This window comes from Symsagittifera roscoffensis, chromosome 1, assembly GCF_963678635.1.
Source record: "Symsagittifera roscoffensis chromosome 1, txSymRosc1.1, whole genome shotgun sequence".
NCBI classification, from domain to species: Eukaryota; Metazoa; Xenacoelomorpha; order Acoela; family Convolutidae; genus Symsagittifera; species Symsagittifera roscoffensis.
Genome location: NC_087062.1, coordinates 23767640 through 23787070, shown reverse-complemented (window position 1 = coordinate 23787070; position 19431 = coordinate 23767640). Strand labels below are relative to the sequence as shown.

Genomic DNA, 19431 nt, shown 5'->3' with positions numbered 1-19431 from the left:
AGTGCGGCAGTTGCGAGCGAATAAAATGTCAATTTCTATTGTACTATTCCTCCATCGCCCGTGGATTTTAATTAGTAACTAATTTTTTCACCTCCCTTAGCAATGAAGTTTGGCATATGGAAAAATTACCCAAATCAAACCAAGTATGCCTTGGCCTGCATGCAGATTTTGTTAAACCACTAGTTATAGCTTTAGATTTGAGGTTTATGTAAAAAGAAGATAGAAGCACTGAATCATAATTTTTTTGTTTTACCATGCATTGTTTAAAAGTTTTCTGTTAAATATATTAAGCTTAGTATGAAGTAGACTTGTTCAAACCGAGACTAAATAATAAGCACGTGATACTTTCAATGGTTGTGAATACAATAAGAATGTTTAATATTAATTTTAGATTTATTTAGTCTGCATTTGATATTAAACATGACTATCAAAAATCTTTCTTTCAAATCATAGTTCGAAGTTACAAAACCTAATTCAATCTGGCTATCCCTGGATCTACGCGAGTGTTCATCAAGGTATTTCTTTGTCAGATTTTGCAAATATTTTTTGAGAATACTTGGATAAATCATATTCTGATTAACTATTAAGGAGAGGGGTGAGTTTATCTTAAAAACATCTTTTTATTTTTATCGTGAATTGAATGACAATTGGTCGTCCTCCGAAGTAAACTTTGGCCATCAAAAGTCAATTGTCTTTTTATCGGATAAAGCTTCTATTCTTCAAAAGTTTTTAGATACTGTCGTTCAATACGCCTCTATAATAATTAAAAAAAGAATTATGAATAAAATTTCGTCGTGTTATGAACACATGGTCATTGCATGCATAGTTTCATTTAAGTTTTGAGGGCAATTTTTTTTGTAATTGGGTTGTACGTAGTCTTTCAGATAACCTTTCAATCATGTGAGTCAAATTTAAAAGTTGGTGAACGTAGTTCAGACTCTTATGTAGGTCGCGATGATTTTTTTTTTGTTTTTTTTTCCAGGAAGACTCAAAGTTTTCAGGCTCAAGTTTACTTTTTCGCGCGGCTTGACTTTTTTTTCATTTAGTCGTACTAAGGTAGGGTTGTATTCTTTTTCATGGTCAGTTCGTTTTCTTTGTTAAGAGGAAGGAAAACTTCATTATCGAACAGCAAAAATGTAAAGGTCACGAAAAACGTGATCGAATTCTAGTTTCGAAAGTGGAATTTAATTTTCAGATTTCCAGCGAAATACAAAAGCTACCTATTGATTCAGTTTTTCCAAATTCATCTAGTTTTAGCAGAAAAAAGTCAATTATAAAGTATTCTTGAAATGTAAAGAGCTTTAAGGCCACCAATTTTTTTCTATGAAATTCCAAAGATTTTTTCGAAAAAAAAAGTCAGTTTTTTTTCTATTTTCTTGCGTTCATTCATTGACTCTTTTCGAACTGTATGTCAGCTCTGTTTTTTGTTGGCATTTGATTCAAGTCATCAAAATTTGCATAGTTAACAGCTGAAAATGTTTGAGTTTGCTTTTATTAGCAACAGAAATATCTGTTGAGACAACCAAGTGGTGAAAATGGAAAAGGTCACACTTTTCAGATTCTCTGTTTGTAATTTCAATTAGATCTTTTATTAGTAGCTTTTATCAAAAATATTATCTTTCAGGCCAGTTAGCTGCATATTTCTACCTATTGAAATATCTCACAACCAAAAGTAACTATTGTTATTCCTACAATCAACGACTCAGAAATTTCAACTGAGTTAGCAAAAAAATAAGCTTGTGAAGGTTTACCAAATATATTTTTCTTCAGCGCCATTGCCTTCTAACGGTCATCCGTTTCGTAAATGTCTGTCTGAAAAAGTTTTCTAAAACCTCAAAACATTATTAATAAAGAACATGGTTTCAAGATCGCAGAATGTTATTTATTTAACATTTTTAGTCGAAGTGCGTGTAACAATCTCCTGCTTTTTTCATTTTCATATGGCTCGGCGGCATAAAAAGATTTAAAGTTGTCGTTTTCTTCTACGTTGAGTCCAACTTTCAGTACTTCAGCTCAATTGGTTGAGCCGAAATTGACTTTTTTTCGGAAAATTTCTTTGAAGCTCTGCACATATTTTTTTTTAAAATTGGTTTACAGTCCTTTCCTTGGTCACGTCTTAGACTAATTGAACTCAAGGACTACTTAAAAATCCTGAGCATGCAGTTCTGATAGAAGTTAGTAAGCTCATGATTATAGTGAATTATTTTCTCTCATATCTTACGGACGAATATAAAAACAGTGTCAAAATGTGAAACAATCATTTCTGGATTATCATATGGATTTCACGTCAATTGGATTGATTGTTGTGGGCTTACCTTCCGCTATTGTTTTCAATAGCTTAATTCGAACTATCTCAGTGCCTTTGAAACTTACAGCCAAGCTAATCAAAATTAAAAAGAGTTAACTTGTAGAAAACAAAACAGATTATCCTTCAACAATTTTTGTGGGTGGAGCTGGCGAATGAGGAAAAACCTCATGGATAATTGAGTCCGGGAACTCTATAGGCCAACGGTTTTTCTGTAAGATATGCTAATAAATGGAAAATGCCGAAGTTAGGGTTTCTCGATCCTTTTAGTAGAATTTGTACAACTATAATTTTTTCATATAGCCGCATCGTTTGCGCTCTTATTTTAATATGGCTTGCGAGTGATAGAACTATCATTCCAATTGGTTGTTTTCTGTCTTTTTTAAACCACAAATTTGCAAAGTAATTCGGAATATGGTTTGAAAATCAAATTCGGTGATGATGTTCGTTGCACATTACATCTCTGTAAATTTTAAATTTTGTGTAAATTTTTAGGAATTTGCCTTACCTTGTGTAACTAAAATTTCAAATAAGTTTTGAAATCAGTTTTGAAGTAATTTTATAAATGAGGGTCCCGCTTAACTTTCTATGAGGTTAATTTACTCTATTTCGAATACTTTGTTTTTTTTCGGACAAATATCCTCTTGTGAAACTTTTTATAAACAACGGCGAAATAGTTTTGGCTTGTTTGGAATTAAAATTTAACCTTGCTGCAAATCATTTATCAATTGTGATCATGGGTTGTATACAGCTGCATACAGCTTGTTACATACTCCAAGAAGAAACTATCGGGTTTTTAAAAGATCGAAGTTATTACCAAAAATATAGATCGATGATCATTAACGGTAAGAAAATTATTTTTCGAGCTGCTTCTGTGGGGCTGAACACATCTTCAACGGTTATGTTGATTTAAGTGCTTCTTTTAACACAATATCGTATCCACCGCATCTTCGCGAATGAGGCGCATAGTACAGAGAATAAAGTGGAACCAGTTCTAAACTAGTATTTATAAACCAATTATATTATTGATAAAACTATCCCTATAAAATATTACCTACTATCAATCATATTCCATTACTAACACTGACAATTATTTATAGTGCTGAAACTACTTGTAGTTTCAGCACCAAAACAATTTGAAAAAATCTTGGACTACAGTTTTTCTCCTTTTGGAAAAGCTCCAAACCTAACTCGCAAAATACCAGTATACACAAGATCTTTTGAGACTAGGAGATATAAGAGTAAGATTAAGATTGGTTTTAGACTAAGGAGTTGCACGAATTATTCGGCCGAAAGTAAGATAGCGTGACGAACAGACGGAGTTCCTTTTCTGAAATTACTCTATGAGAAAGCTACCTCTGGCTTATAACTCAGAAAAGTCCAAGCTTGGGCTAAAAAAAATTGTTGCCTTGCTGATTTACATCGTCAATTTTTCTTTTTGTAAAGATTGGATTATGGCTCGTTCGGAACATTTCACCTTCAATCACTAGCGTGACAAGGGTTAGAAACATTTTTTTGATAAAAGCAAAAGTTATCTTTGAAGTTGCCTCGATTTAATTGTTAACCAAAAAATTGTTCCAAAGAAGAGTTACTCAGTTAATTGTTTTCATAAGGTATTAGTTTTTTTAAAAAAAGTAAGCATTTTTCCCCTGGTGAAATCTTTTTGATTCGATTGTATCTTTTGCACCAATTCAATTACCCTAGTTTCAAAGAGACGTATTTAGATTACAATCGAAACATCACAGATTTATCAAAAACAATTACTATTTGCTGTCAATGGCTTGTTTTTATTTGATATTAACTTTCGGCTGAATACTTTTCTTTGTATGCTTGGGGATGCATTCATGGTTTCTTGTGAAAAAAGTAAATTTTCATGTCTAACAGGTAAGAAATAAACTGAAGCTTAGTTTTTAGTTTTCAAATTTAGTCGATAAGTGATTGTATTGCTGTGGGAGGCAAAATGTCCACCAAGTAAGTGATACGTGTTATGAAAACATGACTGCTATTCTAATTGTTATGTGAAGACAGAGACCTGTCAATTAAGTTTAGAGACACGGTTAACTCAATGGTGCTAAAAATCAACACTCTCTCGTCAGCTAGTGAAAGATATAGTTTCATGATATTGAATTAATTCTCTTGTTTATACTTTATTTACTTAAAGAAAACTGCAATCCGAATTTATTTTATCACCACCAGTATTTGATGACCCACCGCCAAAACCTGAAACTATCCCACCAGTTTTTGATGACCCACCGCCAAAATCTGAAACTATTCCGCCATCAGAAACTCAGACTGAGGCGGACAACAGAATAGCGAGAAACGAAGCAGCAGTTTGAGAGACCAACGAAACAAACAAAAAATGGCAAAAAAGGGGCCCAAAATCAGCCCAAGCGTACTTTCATGAAGCAGAAGCAAAAATTAAATCTCGCATATTCTTTTTCCTTGGGTAACCAAATGCAGAAGAGTTTCTTTCAACAGCATGCACACATCAACCTCAACTCAGTCACTTTCAGATTTTTTCACGGCGCTTGCGAACAGCAGCTTTTTTAAACGTGAGAAAAATAACATCATCGAAGGGATTCAACTATATAACTAATCACACGGCGATGAAGAAGGTCTAGAATTTTTTTAAAATCTCAAATTAGCGTGACAAGCTTCAAAATGTGGTTGGACTGAGGACATTGAAAAAAGAAGTTTTACATGACTTTTTTTAGTGCCAAAATGAAGTTTTCAGACAATCAGAGACAGCTATGCATACAACCCGATAACAGAGATAACCCCTCATGTCACTCCGAACCAAAAACAACGTACAGAGCAGGATCAATAGAACACTAGGAAAGATAAATTTTTCAACAAAAATTGCAAATGAACTTTTCTGGTGGCCAATTAAAACCGTGTTACTTCTGTGGAAACAAGTTCACACCAGAACACAAAGAAAATAGTTCAGCTCGAGGCGTCACGTGCCGTGGTTGCGGGAAAAAAGGGCACTTCGCAAAGTGCTGTAACTGATCACCGGTAGCAAATGTCAAATTTCCAGAACAATAAGAAGAAGATTGCAACTCTATCGACACGGACAGCAAAGAAGATTACTCAGTAGTAAGAATCAGTGAAACGTCCTTCCAGAAGGAATCAGTCAAGAATCTGGAAGTAATAAACTGGAAAAACTGAATCTCTCACCACTACCTTGAAAACGAAGTGCAATAATAGATACCGTGTCATTCGTCAATAAACGGAAAGCCGACCTAATAATAGCAAAAGATCCGAATGCAAAGATAATGTCGTTACGTCAAAAGCCCGTGACAACTGCATATGTAGATTGCAATCAAAAACCGATCAAGCTTTTCGGAACATTAGTTGTCAAAACGGCATATGTAGGTTACAATCAAAAACTGATCTAGCTGGTTGGGTTAATGATATTTATTCGAACGGGAGGAGAATCAAGGATGCAAGGTTCCTTATATCAAAAAACAGGACCAGTATCTGTTAGGTTTAGACCTCCAGCCAGAGTTATGCATAGTCACAACTCAATTGAAACCATCCTCGCGAACGATAAACAAAGCGTCGCAACTTGAACAAGAATCAGAAGAGACCCGACGGTGGAAAATGTATTTCAAAGATTCATTTGCTCTAAGAATCATAAAGTGCACATAGTTTTCAAATAGCTATTAATTCCTAGTTAGGAATAGGGGAGAAGGGTGCCCATCCACATACAGGGTAAAGTTGGAGCAGAAATTAAAAAATTGATCAGAGGAACATATCACAAAACTAGTCAAGTGCACAAGCGATCAATTCGTGGTTCCGGTAGTCATCACCACTAAGAAAGTTGGCGCGGTAAAGTTAGCGATGGATGCGAAACCTATGAACTCCCAATTATACAAGAAAAAGTTTCAGATGCCAAATTTATTAGAACTACTAAACCCAGCAGCCCAAATAATTACTTCCAAATTAGAAGGCAAGTATAGTTCAGTTCCCTCAATCTGAAGTACGCATTCTGTCAATTAACTTTGGACGACTCCGTCAGCAAACACTGCAACTTCAGCATCGTATGCCCAGATTTCACTGGAACATACAGATTTGAAACAGTTTTTTTTTGGCCTAACAGACATGCCAAAGCAATTCCAGAACGCGATGTACAATACAGTTCAACATTTACAAGGAGTATTCTGTTTTTTAGATGATATTTCAATAGTTTTAAAAGGTTTAGTTAGAAAATGCAAAGAGATAGTGGAAGAAATAATGACAAAAATTGACAAGAAAAGATTTGTGCGCTAACTAAGCAATTGCGAGTTCTCAAAAACCAACCTAACGTGGCTGGGCTTCGAAATAGATGAAACAGGTTTCAAACCCACACATTCAAAGATAGAAGCCATTCTGGCATTACAACTGCCGAAATTGCTCAAGCAACTGAGGTTTTTCACGGGCGTTTTTAACCACATGTCTCGTTTCATTCCAAATCCCCAGATGCACGCAGAACTTCTATGCCAATCACTCAAGCAAGCAACAAGGAAAAATTAATTTGGAGCACCGAAGAGGATACGGCATTTCAGAACATACTGGCACGAATCGTCGAAATACCGAAGATGTATCATTACGATGCCTCCAAACAATTGAGAGTCAAGTGCGACGCAAGCCATAAAGGGCTAGGCGCCCCATTGGAGCAACAACTGGAACCAGACATATGAGTTCCTATCGTTTTTACCTCAAGACATTGAAATTCTGCAGAGCAAAATTACACTACGAACGAATTGGAAATACTTGCGGTAGTATGGTCTGGCGAATTCTTCCGGAATTACCTCATAGGAAACCAAATTCAAAATATAACTGACTACAAGGCCTTAGTCACAGCGCTCACTGAAAATAGAGGAATTATGACATATCCCTCAAGATTAATTGGAAGATTACCAACCAAGAAACCCCAAATTCGAAGCCCTTGCATTATCGCTCTACGACGGTTAATTTGCAGTCTAAGCAGCCATGAATTTCGACGAGGCATGTAAAGTGATTAACGCTTCAAATCAGAACCACTCAAACCAAAATAAAATCATGTATGTAAATATCAAATCATCACCCATTGACATTGATGTGCAGCCTTTCAAATTCATATAAGATGTAAATTTATTGAAGAAAAAATCGAATTGCGCCGGATCGACTCAAGAGCGCGACGACTTGTACATAAACTAATCAGAATTAAGCGAACTCACCGCCAAATCAAGTTGTTTTAGAAGAACCAACAAGGTAATTATTAACCAGTCAGAGTATTTTATGAAAATGTATGAGTTTCCGCAAAAGAGCGCAAAAACCATGCCGTTTTATTCTAGCCAATTAGATCATTTTGTGCAATTTCACAAACTTCCTGTGCAAACGCCGCAAAATTTTAACCCAATCAGAAAAGTTTAAGCAAATTTTCAATTCAGGAGAGCGACTTTGCATGCGCCGAAAAAACTGTCCAATCACAGTCGCTGATTACATATTTATGCACGAACACCACCGTTTTGACACGACAGGGCATCGAGCCAGAATCAGACCTATCAGAAGAAGGGATGGCGTACTCAGCTAGAATAACTGCTAAATCTTTATTTCCGAATATTACCATTAATTAAATCAATCTAAAAATCAACAAAATCAAAAAATTGCCCTTCCAGAGGAATCTTATGGAACAGTCCAATCTACATCGATTAACCAGATCGAAAGCCCTATAGACTCAAGAGGAAGAATACAAAAGAGCCCTTAGAATCGCAGAGGACAGAAAGGAGAAGGAGAGAAAGACCACTGAACCAGAACAAGACGAACTACGCTAGGATGCTGGCAAACTTCAGGTCAATATGGTGGCAGGTTAAGTGTGGGGAACTACTTGATCAAAACGCCCATCATCTCCAGTGACAAAAAGTTGTTCACTGTTGGGCTATACAATATTCTGGACGCCGATGTTTTGGGAGAACTGACGACTGAGGATAGCCAGCTGGGTCAGTTGAGGAAGCACATCCTAGCGAAAGACAGAGAGGGATTCCTCAGACTAGGAAGCTACTTGGCCAGCTTCTGGGATGACGCGGCAGTAATCAATGACTGCACAGTGATAGCGAACAGATTTGCCATCCAAACGTGCTTGAGGAAAGCAGTGATGTCCAATTTTCATAGGACGCATCCGCGCCACGAGGCGATGATTGAAGCGGCCCAATATCTCTGGTGGCCGCAAATGCATAAAGAAATCATCGATGCGTGCCAATCGTTTAGAGCGCGTTCAGCAACCGGTAAGAACCTTAAGACGTCTAAGTCGTTTAATTCTACAGACCACCGACAAATCTTTCCGGACCAAACAAAAAGTTTCAGTTAGACTTTGCAGGACCCATTTTTGATCAAAAGGGGAAAAAGCTTCTCATATCGGTCGCAGTCGACAAGTTCTCAAAGGATATCCATTTGCAGGATATCCATCTTCTATAATCTCAAATTCAGGGAGTGAAAAAAACTATCAAATTTTCAAACGGATATATCAGTCAGCATATCTCCGCGGAATTTGAGAACTGATCAGTTTATAGGATTCAAAATTGCCAAGTTAGCAGAGTTTTGTAAATTAAAAGGGATCAATCAGATATTCTGCCCAGTTGCAGATCACCGGGGCTGTGATCTCGTTTAAAGGTGTATTCAGACAATAAAATGGAAATTGGGTGCAACGCAGTTGGATCCGAAGTTTGACAATATTCAATCAGCAACAAAAACTATTTCAGAAGATATCCGCACAACACGGCATACTAGTCTCATAAACGCACCGTTTGAGTTTCACTGTGGTCGTAAACCTAATACTGAATGGTCACTATTTAGAGACAAACTTATCATTTCTGTAAGTTCGGATAAAGATAAAACTGAAAGATCGATGCTGAAACCAGAAGATATGAGGGGGCTAGCAGATTCCAGAACGAGACCAAAAGTCAGTCGTAAGGAAAGGAACGACGAGCAGAGACGAATGAAACAAAGAGTGTCACTGCACTGGAAACACTTGCAAAGCCGGAAAATGACCGGAAACTCAGAGATACTTGAACCATAAAGAAGGATCGGAGGCACTAAGGAAATTAACGGAAAGGAACCCGTTACTTGCAGCGAGTTTGAGGAGTGACTTCAGTCAGAGAACCTTAAGATTCAGAGTCGAGCTAGAAATGACAGAGAAAAGACCGAAAATAAGTAAATTTCAATTCGATTTCATTCACTATACGGAGAAGGTGGTGGTGGTTTACTGGAAAATTTTGGGAGGAAGTCAGGAAAACCTCTATTCAAAATTTTTAAAGGGATCATTGTCGAAATCGCTAACAATACTAATATTACGGATAAGTGAAAGGTGATCAGAAAAAATTACCATTCACTGAAGCCTAACGCATCTCATCAAAATTTTCAGATTAAGATATGAAGAGGCCATCAGCGAACACTCCCAGGAAACCTCTGCATCAATGTAGTTCTAGTAACCCGAGCAGGTCAGTGGCAATACTTCCGAGACCAGATGTATATCCGGTAATATCCTCATCAGACGGATCAGACGCTGAGAATAAAACGGGACCATACTAGAAACTGGACCAGTTGCAGGAAAAGACGATGAGATTATACGCAACACTGGCGGATTGGAAGAAATCACCATCAACATCGGCATCGCGTTACATCAGTTCACTTACAAATTTGCGGAGAAGTGGTAGACCTAACACTATCATCTAGCAGTTCACCAGAGCATGAGGTTCAAATAGTACCTAGTGAGAATCCAGAAGGTGGCGAGCCAAAGAGTAAAGAAACTGGACATGATGTGGAGACAGAAGAGTGCCCGATTTCAAAAATCCCAGCAGTCCCGACGAATCTGAACACTTCAACGATAACGACGGAAACAGAAGTGGGAAAGACGACAAACAAAGCAGAAATATCTGAAGACACTTCAAAAGAAATGGTGACGAGTCAAGCTACGATTTCAATAATTGCGACAAAGAAGACATCGGATAAATCTATAGTTTTTTTGTATGCTTGGGGATGCATTCATGGTTTCTTGTGAAAAAAGTAAATTTTCAAGTCTAACAGGTAAGAAATAAACCAAAGCTTAGTTGTCAGTTTTCAAGTTATAGCCGATACGTAATTGCATTGCAATTTTTGTTTGCCGGGGAACCAATCGTGTTTCCTGAAAGCAATTTTTTCTAGTGTTATTCAAATTATTGTCATGTATTTTAAACATTGATTTTCATTCTATACTTTCCTTAATATTGTTCTGAAGGAGTGTCGAACACCAGTTTAATGTGATTTTATTAGCTCATACCAAAAATTGCACTTGTTTGGGTTGGTCAGTTTTTAAGCTTAAGTTTGCTGAAAAATTTTCAGGAACGGAAAATGAATTCGGTAGACTTGAAACAATTCTAAACAGTTTTTTGTAGCAAAAATTGCCTCTCGCAACAAAGGTTAGATTCCCTTCCTTGAGTATTTTGGTATCTTAAAATTGAACAGGGGCGGGTTAGTTAAGTAGCTGTTATAATAATTTAAGCGAACGAGTTATTACTTTACGCAGGTTGAATTTTGGCCGCGAAAAAGAAAAACACGTCCGACGCTTCAAACAAAATTGGAACGAATCAAAAATGAATTTCACCAATAAAGAACAGTATCTTGAGCATGGCAAATTACTCTTTGACAAGCTGGGTATCGCAATTTTGAGTCCTCGTTGTATGCCATCTGTCCCCGATCGCCATATTGATGATGATGAATATTTATCTGATATATTTACAGACCTCGATGAATTCAAATCAAATAAAGATATTTTTAAAATCCTCGAGGATAAGAAGAAAAGCTATATCCTGTCTTTATGCGAAGTTAATATCAGTCACAAGCAGTTGCAAATGTGGAATCCGCAGCACTCACCTGAAGATTGTGCTCAAACAGCAAATATACCAAACTGTTCCCTTGAACACAGAGGAAAGGTTGAAGCCAGAAACGATTTCATTGTGTTCGGTGAGGATTTTATTGTTTTGATACAAGTAGTCAACAGAAAAGCCCCCAATTACGATGCGACCACTTTTCCAGAAAAAATTAGAACAAAAGAACTCGATCAGTTCAAAACTGTTCAGCTAATTCAAAGTCTCGAAAAAGTTTGTTTGCAAGACAAAACGAAAGAGAGGGATATTAGAGTATTTAGGTTCTTTGCTTACCCGAAAGAAAATGAACCTCAGTGTGTCAAGCTTATATCTTCCTCGGCAGCCTCCGTTGAATCTGCAGAAAACCGAGAGCATTCTTGTAACGAGCACTGCATTCCTGTTATCGTGAAGGAGGACTGGCACAATATAGAGCATTGGTGGGAGCAAAATATTGTTGCCACTGAAGTGAAACCCTTCTGCATCGTAAAAAGCAATGTTATACCTGTTATACATGTCATGCTTGCAATTCGTACTGTGAAAGACGAGAACTTAGGTACATACGACATCATGGCGAGTCATCATTTCAGCATAACTAATGTTGAGCCTCAAAAGCCAGCTAAGCGAGTAAATTTGAAAAAACAGTCTCCGGATGAATCGTATTATGATACACTGCCTCGGAAAAAAGGCAGAGTTTTCAGGCCCACACGTCACGAGGGGCAGTTCAAATACGAACATTTTCGGTTTATAGATAGGAACAGTTTTGCCAAATACTTCGAGACAGAAATAAAGCTGGAAAAAATAACTGAATACTTTGAAGTTGGTGAAAAATTTTTTGGAGCATTTCGAATGAACGATGGCTTTGCGGAGATGTTCCCAAGTTGTCCCAAACAGCAGTACATCGACTTATATTCAGAGGACGAGCGTTCAAAAGCAGCCACCTCTTCCAACATTGTCACTGATCATCAAAAACAACAAGATTACGAAGCGGAAGTGTTAGTATTCCGAGCACTTGAACGAATTCAAGCTGAACAAATAACTGTGCTCCACGGTGCAAAGTACACTCACTATCAATACAGGATGTTTTGTCAACATTCTCCAAAAGGATGCCATGGTTGTAAAAAGAGCAGACTTCACGCCGATGAAGGTGAAAACGACTTTGTGATATTTGGACCCAACTACATCGTGCTAATCGAAGTCAAAAACGCTTTTTGCGAAATTTCAGATCGTAATTCAGTCAAAAAGTTTGTACAATCGGCAGCAAAGCAACAAGATAGAGTGGTTGAAATAATCAAAGGAATCATAGCAAACAACTGGGAATTTGATGATGTAACGCCTCTGCAGCATAGCGATATTCCCTTAAAGGTGCTTCGTTTTGTGGCATTTCCGGGAAGCACCACAAGACCAGACCTTGTTGACTGTGGCGTTGAAAATGACATAAAGGACATAATTGCAACTGATTTGGAAAACTTTGCTAGCTGGTGGAAACTAAATGTAAGGAAACAAGTCAATGAAATGGATTTGCAGTTTCAAAATCACATCGAAATTGTGAGAAACGTTTTCTTGTCACTGTGGGCGGTAGCAAACAATCAAATCATTGATAGCTCAAAGCTTGGCTTGTATAACGAAGTTTTTGAAACCGACAAAAAACTCAAAGAAAGTGAAATAACTTTTGAGGGAAAACGAACAGACTCAACAAACCCCAATGTTTTTAAAACTTCCAAAATGCCCCTTAAAACATCCGAAAAAGATGAAATCGATGTCGTCGCAAAGAAAATTTTCCACGATGTCCTTGGCATTAGATATATAACCAAAGAGCAGCTAAACGCTTACGAAAATGAGTCAGAGCACATCATAATCACTGGTTGCACCGGATCTGGAAAAAGTTGCATTTTGCTGGCGAGGTTTTTTCGTCACATTCTGGAAGACCTTAATTCGAAGTTCATTCTTGTAGTTTTTAACCAAAAACGGCTAACTGATTATGAAGCACTTTTGAAAAAGATTGGCATCGACTGTGTAAACGTTATGATAGAATTATTCGACCCAAGATTATGGCAAGGAAGAGTGATTGTTGTTCATTGCAGTTCAAACTTAAACGATTTGCAAAGCAGTCAGTTGGTCGAAATTTTGATCAGCGGAGCTGTTGTATACATTGATGATGCACATGCATCCTACATCGACTTCTCGTTGTTCCCTTGCGCATGTTTAACATTCGACTTCAACCAAAGTTTTCTAAAACGAGATCAAATGCAACCTTGGGAATCCCTTCACGTATTTCATGTGATGCAGCTGAGCCGCAACTTGCGCAGCACGAGCTGCATAGCATCCACCCTTACAAGCTTGTCTAAATTCATGGAATCAAAAGAGGCCACACAGTCCCTGCAACTCAAAAACGAGCCACTATATTCCACATATCATCCGATCCCTGGTCACTTGATTCAGGGACCACAATTGTTCATTGAAGTTTGCCATGCATCAATTCGGGAACCCCACTTCAGAGACACAATCGAATCATTGTTGCCAACAATTCAATATTCGACGAAATCTTTGTTCACTTCTGGATTTGTTGTCCTAGACACAAACGACAGCTGGTTTCTCAAAAACATTAGACACGTTTTGCGAACCTTTTTTGTGCGAGATAACATCGTATACGCCGAACCAGGAAAACAGAATATCTGTTCATTGGAGTTTCCTGTTTGTTATATTTTCTATCAGTTCGTCGGAATTGACGACAATTCGCTACGATTACTATTCAATGCTATGTCTCGAGCGAGAGCCTATTGTCATGTTCTGATTTATCCTGATGAAAAAAATGACAGAATATACGATGAACTGGAAGAATTTTTGCAGGTCTTTAAAAACAACAAAGTAAAACTGTGCTGTGCAAACGAAATAGATCAAAACCTACAAAACAGTGCTGCCGATATATCATCATTTAAAAAATCAACTTTACTGAGACAACGTTTGGAAATCTTTCGACTGGGCTTGGAAATTGATTGCTTTAAGCGAGACGGCTTTGCCATTATGATGCCAGCATGTCCAAAAATAGCAAAACTGAATTCTCCCGGAGCCGAAAACATTATCGAAGACTACCAAATAGAAGTGACAATCTACAGAGCATTGGAACAGCTTAAGTATCGAAATCTCTCAGATGGAGTCACACGCCTTCCTAATGTAGATCGTCTCACAGTTTTCCAAGGTTTAAAGATCTCGCACCATCAATACAAGCTGTGGAGGTCACTTGATAACAATAAAGAAAATAGTTCTTCGAAATCTGACAACCATAAGTGGGACGCTGACCCGTTGACTTCTTACGTAGACGAGCACGACTTTGTAGTAATTGGATCAAACTTCATTGTGCTCATTGAGATTAAAAAGGTATCATCAGATTTATCGAAATTTCTCGAGGCTGCGACAAAAAAGCAAGACCAGCTACTGTCTGTAATTAAAGAGATTTCGAGTGAGTCTTTCCAGATACACGATTTAGAAGAAACTGAGGACCCGTGGTTTTTCAGGCTCGAAAACGAAGATCGTTTGCGACACAATTCTTTTCCATACAGAGTTTTCAGATGCGTCGCGATTTCCAACATGACAGAAATTCACAAAGAAGCACCCAGTTTCAATAAATCATGCTTCAGCAACCTGAGAGATGACCAGTCTCTAAGCATTGGTTTGTTGAAAAGTAGCAATGGCTGCTACGATTTTCCAAACTCGGACAATCATAGGAACTTCGACAACTGGTGGAAACAGAACATAGAAGCAGTTTATTGCAGTGATCATGCAGTGACGCTGCAAGGAAACCTTTTCAGGGTTCAAGTTGCTCTCAGTGCTATGCTTTCTACTAATGAAAGTGGAAACAGAAATTTCGATAGCTGTATGTCGGAGATAGAAAAATCACTTCAAGAGGGCAAAATTTCTTTCGAAAACAGAATCAGTGAAGCAAACCGAGCTAGTGTTGAATCGTCTGAAATCCTCCGCTCAGCGGAAGTGATTGACAAAAATATTTTCAGCCATTTTTTAGGTTATAGCTATTTGACACTTGAACAGAGGTGTGCTTACGAAAAAGAGTCTGAGAGCCTTGTCATTACTGGATGTGCAGGATCTGGAAAGAGTGCTATTTTAATAGCAAGACTTATACGTGATATACTGACAACAAACAAAAAAGGATTTCTGCTCCTGGTTTTCAGTGCTAAGAAAGTCGCAGAGTACAAAAAAGTATTTGCTGATGCTAGTATTGAAACGTTCGATGCATCGGAGAAACTCTTTTGCGATGCAAATCTTTCTCGAGGCACCAGGTTAGGCATTTACTACTGCAATCACATGATCACAGATGATACAGCGGAACACTTAAAAACGTTAATGAGTGAAATGATTGTGTATGTTGACGATGCGCACGCTTCCATGTCGAGCATCAATTTTTTTTCTTTCCACTGCGCTTGCATCGCGTTCGATGTTTTCCAATGTAATTTGCCATCCCAGCAATTGAATTGTTGGGATCAAACATACAACTGTGATATCGTTTCTTTGAAATACAATTACCGCAGCACGTCAAATGTTGTGTACAACTTGCAGAGACTTTACGAGTTTATACAGAAAGAAAATGATGATGAGCTGAGTTTCACGAAAGACTCGCTATTCATTCCGCATTATCCTCTACCTGGTCATTTCATTCATGGACCACAAACAATTGTCGATATATGCTATGAGTCTTTGTTTGATGACGAAGACTACCAGTTTCGTGTTTTTGATCTCATCCACTATAAACTGTTATCATTGCTACGTGACAGTCAACAACCTTTGTTTTTCCACCGTTTTTTTCTGGATATTGACGAAAAACATTGTCTTCTTAAAAATTTACTTGGATTATCCTCAAAACGATTATTTGATGACAATGAGTGCATCATGATCCACCCATTGGAGGCAGATCTTTACTCTAATGAGTTCAGTGCGTGTATAATCTTGATAAATATTTCCGACTTAGACAGAAAAAAACTCCGCCTACTCTACAATGTCATGTCAAGGAGCAGAGTGTTCTGTTATATCATTCTGTTTCATGACACATCACTCATATCTGAAGTCAGCCTGGACAACTTTTTGGGGATTTTCGACAACGCGAAGATAACCCATTATGACTTAATCAAAAGAAAAAAATCAGGAGAAAAAACGCGAGTTTTTGAAGCCAATACATCTGTGAAAATCAACACAGATCAAGCACTTGACCAAACTGATTACCAGTCAAAAGCATCAGAAAGTAATGACACTAAAATTGAAAACAATACTTCTCTGAAAACCAACACAGATCAAGCAGTTGACCAAACTGATTGCCAGTCAAAATCATCAGAAAGTGATTACCCTAAAATTGAAAACAATAATTCTCTGAAAACCAACACAGATCAAGCACTTGACCAAACTGATTACCAGTCAAAAGCATCAAAAAGTAATGACACTAAAATTGAAAACAATACTTCTCTGAAAACCAACACAGATCAAGCACTTGACCAAACTGATTACCAGCCAAAAGCATCAGAAAGTAATGACACTAAAATTGAAAACAATACTTCTCTGAAAATCAAAACAGATCAAGCAGTTGACCAAACTGATTGCCAGTCAAAATCATCAGAAAGTGATTACCCTAAAATTGAAAACAATACTTCTCTGAAAACCAACACAGATCAAGCACTTGACCAAACTGATTACCAGTCAAAAGCATCAAAAAGTAATGACCCTAAATTTGAACACAATACATCTCTGAAAACCAGCACAGATCAAGTAGATGACAGGAAAGCTGATAGATTCAAAGCAAACGTTGAATTGTTATCTGAAAAGGCAGACTCTTCTGGTCAGTTCGTGTATATACCTCTTGATGACTCTCCTTATTCTCTGTCCGCAAATGGACAATTTAAAGAAACACATTCCTCTGCGTCTAGAGCTGTCAAAGGTGTTTACAGAGTTAATATCAGACAGCTTCAGCTAAAGAATGTGCAAAACGGAATTTTTCCGCAGCTGAAAAGTTGGCTCTTAGTCTTATTTCCGCATCTAGCATCTAGTGGAACTGATTTAAGTGTGCGATGGAGAGATTCTGACGGTGATAAAATTCCGTTTTCATCAGATCAAGAGCTGCAAGATGCGCTGAACCAATCTGCAGTGGGAGGTTTTTTGGTCTTCGTGGAGCATTTAAAGCCTTTGGACCTATTGAATTCCTTGCAGCCATCAGTTTCAGACGATCCCGTCGTTTGTAATTCAAATACCCCTCCTGACATGGGCATGCTTCATCCTGTACACGCGGAAGTTCAATGCGACAATTGCCACCGTTGTCCTATTTTTGGCACACGGTACAAATGTAAAACTTGTGATGATTTTGATCTTTGTCACTCATGCATGTTAAAAGGAACTCATAACCCGAATCACAAATTTTGGAAGCTTTAATTCCTTCTGAGCGATGTGTGATCGGCAACAAATCTCAAAGATGAGATGTAGAGCTTCTAGTTCTTTTGACCCTTGCGACAAGCAAGAATATTGTAATCGGAAACTAGACATTTTCCCCCGTAAATAACTCTCAGCAACTTTGTCTGAGGTAACGAATCTAAAAAAACCGCGCAAGATTTGAACGGTTTTGAGCGGTTTATCTAAAAAAACCGCTCAAATCTTGCGCGGTTTTTGAGCGTTTTTTTTAGATAAACCGCTCAAAACCGTTCAAATCTTGCGCGGTTTTTGAGCGGTTTGTTAGATAAACCGTTCAAAAACCGCTCATTTTGAAGCAAGATTTTGAGCTTAATTGTCTAAAAAAACCGCTCAAACCGCTCAAATCTTGCGCGGTTTTTGAGCGTTTTTTTTAGATAAACCGTTCAAAAACCGCTCAAACCGCTCATGCTTGAAGCAAGATTGTGCTTGAAAAACTGTTCAAAAATCACCGCAAGAAATGAGCGGTTTTTGAGCGGTTTTTTAAACAAGATTTGAGCGGTTTGAGCGGTTTTTCCAAAGCCCAAACCGCTCAAATCTTGCTGAAAAACTGCTCAAACCGCTCATATCTTGAGCGGTTTTTGAGCGGGATCTCGACCCGGGAGGTCTAGTTTTTTCGTTTTTTTTTTAAATTTTTTCTGAAATAGGCTTTCATGTTTTGTATCGCAAGTGGTGCGAAGCTCAGCTTTGCCTCTGTATTAGTAAACTGAAATATAAAATCAGAATAATCATTTTTAACAGACCAGATTTAGTATTTTGAAAAATTTATACTAATTTGAAATTCAGTAAGAGAAATTACATAAATCTTACTAATGAAATTGTTAAATTGCTATAGTTTTAGCCATAATTCAAAATTTTATCAGTTTTATTCTTTTTTTATTTTGTTTCAGGCACAAAGTAGTCTACCTGATGAGTTTAAAAACCGTTAAATTCATTCTCACTGAAAAGTTATTTTTTAAGGTCATTAAATCGATCATGTGATGGAAAATTGTCTAATGGTAAAGTTGCGAGATCTAATAGCAGTTTTTTAAAAATATATCTTTTTGTTGCAGGTAGTGCCATAATTGTTTTTGGAGACAATGCCTGTTTTAAAAAAAACGTCTGTAAACGGCGATTCAACTGCGCTGTATTGCTTGTGAGGTGGTTTTTCATTTTACTAATCCAAAATTTTTCTGAAATGATAAAACCAACAATATGAGTGGGAGGAACCCCACAGATACGCGGCAATTGGATGTTTGCCATGCAAGTCAATAAAAATTTTTGTCTCAATTTGTGAAGCGCTATAAATCTTCTTGTTTTGGAAAAATAGATTGCTTGCAAATCGCAGCCTGTTTTTTTTTGATAGACCTGAATATTATCTTACAACATAAGAGCAAACCAGAAATTTTGCTTCACACAAAACACACTTCTTGATTTTTGTTACTTTCGTGCAAAAAGACTGTAGCTGGACTACGTGGAAGTCAAAAAAATTTCAACGTCTTGATTTTTGTCTTGATAAAAATGGAATTTATTCTTTTCCAAAAAAATTGTAGGCTTTTTTTGACTGCTTATGTTTTGTCGGCTGAAAAGCCATTTTATGGATCGTTTTTTTTTCTCGTTAAGTTGTTTTCCTAACATAATAGTTTTTTGCAGTGCTCTGATATTTTTCTGCTTTTCGCAACTTTTTTAAGCTTAACTGCTTGTTTTCTTTTTTCCTTCTTTTTGCTAAAAATTTTTTTTCGGGGCGAATAAACTCTGCCTTTTTTATCGGCTTAGAGACCTACTTTCAGAAAAAAATGTCATGCTATCCTCTGGACCGCTCAAATT

General features: G+C 37.4%; 2 protein-coding genes across 3 annotated transcripts in view; one reads left to right on the top strand and one right to left on the bottom strand.

Annotated features, from left to right (window-relative positions):
* Positions 1 to 19431, bottom strand: part of LOC134841641 (dnaJ homolog subfamily C member 13-like) — a 554774-nt gene that overhangs the window by 470522 nt on the left and 64821 nt on the right. The window lies entirely within an intron of this gene.
* On the top strand, positions 363 to 17702 carry LOC134841549 (uncharacterized). Its single transcript, XM_063857582.1, has 2 exons — positions 363 to 515; positions 10830 to 17702. Exon 2 carries the CDS (start codon positions 10897 to 10899, stop codon positions 17590 to 17592), a length of 6696 nt encoding a protein of 2231 aa, XP_063713652.1. The 5' UTR covers positions 363 to 515; positions 10830 to 10896; the 3' UTR covers positions 17593 to 17702.

Excerpts from the sequence above, each read along its gene's own strand:
- LOC134841549 (XM_063857582.1), top strand. The coding sequence starts at position 10,897 with ATGAATTTCACCAATAAAGAACAGTATCTTGAGCATGGCAAATTACTC.